This window comes from Rhipicephalus microplus, chromosome 7 (genome assembly GCF_043290135.1).
Source record: "Rhipicephalus microplus isolate Deutch F79 chromosome 7, USDA_Rmic, whole genome shotgun sequence".
Taxonomy (NCBI): domain Eukaryota; kingdom Metazoa; phylum Arthropoda; class Arachnida; order Ixodida; family Ixodidae; genus Rhipicephalus; species Rhipicephalus microplus.
In genome coordinates this window covers 88654871-88661071 of record NC_134706.1, presented here as the reverse complement: position 1 = coordinate 88661071, position 6201 = coordinate 88654871, and the positions used below count along the sequence as shown (strand labels likewise).

Sequence of the window (6201 nt, the reverse complement as noted above, 5' to 3'; positions counted from 1 at the left end):
TCACGTGGTATGCTCGTCGTCTGCTACCATGGTGACAGAGTGCGCACGAAATACACACACGCGCGCGCGAAGGCAACTGCGGCTGTTTCGTTATTTCAGCACGAAAAAAATTATATTTGAAGCAAATAAACGTACAAAGCCATTGCATAACGCCACCCATACTCTATAAAGAGCCGGCAACAACCTCAAATATGGTAAGCAAGTCTGTCGTTTCCTGTTGCGCGGAATGCATGCACTCTATAGTTACCGTAGCCACTTTGAGGTATGAAAAGATTGCATTATGAGTATTTCGTCCAAGATTATTCTTACGCTAGCTAATATAACGAGAACAGGAGGTTCCTAGGTGCAGGAATGACCTATTGCAGCTGCGAGTTTGGATTATTCGTGTGCTAGACACACGTGTAAATTTGTCTGAATTTTTTTTATTCAAACACCTTGAAATTAAGTTGCTACGCATTCAGCTGCTCATTTACACTCATGACATTTTCTTATCAAATTCATTTTCAGGACGTCATTACGTTAGGCAAATGGCGGAATCCAAGTTTTTTACCCCTTCAAACAAGAATTTTTGTAATGTTCATGACCGGACTGCCATTCGAAACACGCTAATATATTTGTTGTCTTGACTCTCATCCAACTAAAGATCTTATTATAATTGTATTTGAGAAAGAAAGTCTTGCTTTCAGTTATTCGGCGCACCGGAGAAACAATAACAAAACGAATACAAAACTAGACGATAGAGCGGGACAAATTGATGGGACATATAAATATGGTGGTGGTGCTGATGTTGCCACAGGCGGGATTAGCCGACATGTAGTTGGCATTAAGTCCGTGATATGCTCATCCACTTGCTCATTGATTACAAACGTGCTCTAGGCGAATAAAACGTTCCAGAGTGGGCAGCGCTGCGTGCAATTAAACTGCACTGATATTCACTGTACAATATATTACACTGAATGATTATAACTAGGCGCCAAAAAATGAGGATTTGAATGCTCTCGCTGTGCGGGTGTAGTGTAAAAATGTCTGTGAGGAAAGAACATTGTATGTGCATTGATTGTCGCGAACTTCATGAGAACGCCATAATCACGGCGACGTGGGATCAAGAGACGAGATGGTGTGCGTCGATATCTCGCGCTCTGGCAGTGTGCACAAGCATCGCGCATAAAATGTTCGTAAACGAAACAATTTTACGGAAGATCTGGATTTTTATATTGCGAGCTCCAGCCGGGTGCCTCTCACGCTTATTTATATCGCATGACAGCTGTGGCAGGAATGCTTAATTTTGAATACGTTTTTTTTACCGTTCATATGTATGCTCACGTCTCAGTATTCATAATTGTATAATAAAACAATATAAATCAGGCAGAGAGAATTCTCTTTAATGAAAAACATGGAATTCTGTCACCATATATAAAGGCGCTCACATGATATGCTCCGCATAAAAAAAAAAAAGAAAATTCAGGACAGAAAAGCGCCCTAGGATGAGGAGGTCTGGAAAAGAAGATTAAACAACAACAAAAATGCATGATCATGTTATGTAGAAGTGAGGAAGCAAGCGTCGTGGTATAAGCCACTTTGCAGTTTATTAGGTAAGTTAAGGACCTCGAGGAACGTGAATTGAAAATTTGAAATTTGATGCTATACTTAGAAGGAGTGCGCATAGGACCGAGTACTTTCGCGAGATCTTGCGGCTCTTGGGAAGTTGAACATTTTCGAACTTGAAAACTGGTTAATTCTTTGCATATTTGACAATCTAACAAAATATGTTCCTGTTGTTCCTAATGCGCTAACAGTCGTCGCAGTGTGTGTTTAGTTGTCAAACCAAGGCGGCACAAGTAAGTGGCTATTGCTGAACGCTGCGTTGAGGTGTATGCAATCTGTGATGGGGTGTCTTAAGAGATCGACGAAGGTGATGCTGAAAAGAACAAACGAATGATCTTTATTGCACTTCTGTCTTGTACAATGTATGCACATATTGTGTGGTCACACAGCCAAGGGCTAGTGCGGGCCCCTTTCAGACATATACATAACAAAGACCGTAATAGGTCAACTAAAAGCAAATAGAAGTAAAAAATGAAACTTCACATTATCCAGCAAGAAAAAATCTTTTTCTACCTGCAACAGTCACTTAAATTTGATTAAACAAAGAAAAATAAGGAAAGTGTATAACTTGTATTAAAGACCGAAATTTAAGTCTCAGTTTACTACGATGCAATCTTCAAGCAAGGGGAATAGAAAAAGGCGATCTTGATAGGAAAAACACGCCGATTCTTCGCATGCACAGATCAAACTGTTTGGAGGTAAGATTACACAGGAATTCACAATACCCCAGGTCGTTGAAATTTTGGAGTCCTCCACTACGGCGTCTTACATAATCATATGGTGGTTTTGGGACGTTAAACCCCACATAACAATCAAATCAATTCACAATGGAAGGAGGAGAGGGGTTACGAAGACAATCTAGTAATAGAGGAGGATGACGACTTGGGCTTGTTGGTATGGTAGCATGATAATTGATGGTAGTGCAGACTGAGGACACAGACATCGCGCTGTTTTGTCTTGAATGTACCCTTTTTTGTCTATATCCTTTGGCTGCGCTATCATCTATTATCAATCTTAAGTTTTATTATAGTGTAGCTGTATGCCTCTCGTCGGTCGGAATTAACATTTTGAGGCGTAAACAAGAAGCACCAGAAAGATGCAAATAAAATAAATAATTAATGTCCTCGGTCAGAGAGAAAATCACACCCAGCCTTTTGGCGTGGTTAAGCAGGTGTCTTACTGAGCCACACCATTTTTTATTGCCTATATTCATACTTACAGCATATACAAACAAATAATTACCAAACGAATGACAGGCAGAAACAGAGGAGGAAAGGTTGACAAGAGTCACAGTTCACAGGCTTTTTAAAGTTCCTTCCATCTGCAGAAGGCTTTATTTTTATGAATCCTTCTGCAGATCAAGGACAACATATAGCAGTCTAGAATGGTGGAGCTCCATGCTGATGATGGAGCTCCATGAATGGTAAAGCTCCATGCACGTACGGTTAGAAAATACATCTTTCAACATACGTTCGTTTGTAGAAACACAAGAAGTTCAACAAGATGTACACTGAGCCACACCACTGCTTGAAACGGCTTTGGAATAAACATCGTTTCAGCGTGGCATGTAATGTGAGCGTGATAATGATGTGTGGATTTTTACGACACAAATGCCAAAATCTGGCCATAGAGCGCCGAAAAAAGGTTTTACATGTTGTTTAAGTTAAATTGCACAGTACGAATAATGAGATGAGACGGCTTTATATAGTGGCCTAAAATAACTTGTTGCGGAACGCGTAACATACTTGTACAACAAAAATGTGTGACGTCAAACGTATGCGATGCAGTATGAAAAATGACCTATTACGGTTGATGTAACAAAACTAGCCAGTTGCTGCGACCACAACGCCCTCACTAACCAAGTGGCTGACTGGGCCAATTGGTTGTGCATACCTGAGGTTAACAGCGCGAAAATAACCCCCGGCGGACAGGAAAAAGACGGGACAGGCGCTGACTTTCAACTGAAATTTTATTCACAAGAAGGTACTTATATATACCCGAGTGAACAGTAAAAACAGTGAAAAGGATGAGAACAGATGCGAAGATACGAAACAACCGAAGATTAACAATCACTGAGCCTGCAACGCCGACCCTCATTTCCTTGTTTTTTTAACAATATGCTGGTTTTAATGACGGAATCCGCATTTTACTGGCGATGTTCCCACGCAGCTGCTGTCCCGGACCAAGCCCGCAGTGTTGGGTTCAGCGTCGGGCAGCGCCGATGGCTTGAAGCCCGAACGTCAGCGCGAGCAGAAGTCGGCCGAGTCCCGACTGCCCACCCTGGAGGAGTTCCTCGAGAAGCGTGACTTCACGGGAGCCATGGCCCTGCTCGAATTCACCGGCACTTCTTCGTCTTCGTCCCAGTCGTCACGCCTGGAAGCTGCCCTGTGGACGGCCTACTGCGCCTTCCACCTGGGTCAGCACCGGCAGGCGATGGCCATCTACCAGGAGCTGATCGCCGACAAGTGGATGCCGCCTCCCTTGGTCAGTTGGACGCACACGTCGTTCACGTGAACTCTTCGATAAAACCAATTTGATGAAATATGTGACAATGCTGAGTCACATATTCGACTTCCGTTTTTCTTAGTGCAAAATCTGTACAGACACAGCAACTGGACACAGTTCCAGTTGAAACTCGACTGGAACCACTTGCTTTTAGTTGGGCTGGTTATAGGTTCTAACTGCAACCACCTGATTCCAGATGATTTAGTTATATGTTTTAAAGAGGAACGAATGCTTCGAGTTCAACTAGGCATTGTTGCAGTTGGCATCCAGTTGGCTTGTAACTGGAACCAGCTGTTCTGCAGTTGTATCTCAAGTGGGACCAGTTTGTAACTTTGACCAATTGGTCCCACTTAGTACCAGTTAAAGCCAGTTGGATTCCGAGTTCTTCAACATCTTTAACAGGAAGTTTGAAGATTGGTTTCAAGGCGACATTTGATGGTACACCGCGCCTTGAGAAACACAAACACAGTAAAACGTGATACATTTTTAAAGACGATAGTCTTTCTTGGGAACCTTCGAGGCAAAAATTTTGATCTGTCTGTCTGTACACTTGTCTGTTTGTCCACCCTTGACGGCACTTTCAACGGCACCAAAGTGGCCAAACGATGCTCCAAACGGCCGACCTCATCCGCAGCGCCCACCAATATTGCTCAAGGTTCAGCGTTCATACTTGTGCGATTGTCAATTAAAAAGCAATTATTGCGCCTATCTGAGGCAGTATAACAACACGTCAATATTATATATGTGTACTTTTTACTTGAAAAGGATACATAAGTAATTTTAAGCAACGTAGCCTTTATAACGCTGCGCTGGCCATGCAACGCTTGCACGAAACTGCAAGTGTTTCGAACGCTTTACTAAGACGACACGGGGGTGGCACCTACCCGTCGCCTTGCGTTCTACAATTTATCACCTCAGAGACGGGATAAATTCCAGGGGGATTTTCCGGGATAACTGCCAGATAGCGCTCATGTCTCACGTGTGACGTGACTTGATGCGCCCGTTCGCCTCTGCTGCACGCTCGAGGCACTCTAACACAGCGCCTCCAGAATACCATTCACCGATTTTCTTACGCAGAACATCAAATAAACGATGTGTTCACTCTCTCCAGACGCAAGAGTATCGTCTTTCGGCGACATTTGCGGTGTAACATGCATATGCGGGCCATTTTTTTTTGTCATGACTTCATTTATCATGATACACAATATGAAGAATTTTCAATGAAATGTTTCTCCCGTTCCCTCTCAGTCTATGCTTAATCGTAATAGGTCGGTTTCAACCGTCAAAATGAGTGAAATATTTTTTTTTCGTATGCTGAACACGTCATTTAACGAAAGACTCGCGTTCATTAAAAATACGGCTACGGAGACATTGAATTGTGGTTTAATTCACAGAGATAACGCGGGGGCTGTATCAGCGACTCGATCAAGTAATGGTAACGTTCGCCTCACTGCCAAAGTTGTTATGATTCTCGGCTGCTAACCCGAAGGTAGCCGGTTCGATCCCCGTCGCGGTGGTCGCATTTAGGCGGAGGCTAAATGGAAGGTGTCTGTAGGCTGTGTGACGTCAGTTGCCATTAAAAAACACCAGATGGTAGAAATGTCTAGCTTTCCACTAGAGCATCTCTAATAATCATATCGCGTTATTTGCACGTGAAACCCCTGGTAATGTTCTCATTATACTATCAAAGCATTGTAAAGCAACATCCTGGGAAAACATATAGGTGTCGTAAAATAGTGTAACATGGCACTGGTACCATTTCTTCTTTAGCTTTCCACATTAGCGTTGTGCTAAAACGAAGTTGAATACCGGTTCTTACTGCTGAAGAATAGGCGCTATAGTGAAAGAACCTCGATTAATTTCAAAGCTTTTCTTCAAGCCAGGGTAGACAACACTGGCTGAAGCGTACAAGGCCTCAACCAACCTAAAAGGCATCGTGGACGTTTCAGACGCATATGCGGATGGCGTAAGTATGCAAATGGCCAGTCGCAACATACCCGCCGAGCACAATAATTAGAAATGCACATTGACCAATTATGGCGATAGAACCACTGTTTTACGAAATATTTTTGGGCTTTCTCAGTAGTTGCT

General features: G+C 42.9%; 1 protein-coding gene across 1 annotated transcript in view; it reads left to right on the top strand.

Moving 5' to 3' along the window:
* Positions 1-61: 61 nt before the first annotated feature.
* Positions 62-6201, top strand: part of Ttc26 (tetratricopeptide repeat domain 26) — a 64535-nt gene continuing 58395 nt past the window's right edge. The window contains exons 1-2 of the mRNA XM_075869443.1: positions 62-194; positions 3775-4089. Of these exons, the coding sequence (XP_075725558.1) occupies positions 192-194; positions 3775-4089 (318 nt within the window). The 5' untranslated portion in view covers positions 62-191. The remainder of the gene's footprint in view (positions 195-3774; positions 4090-6201) is intronic.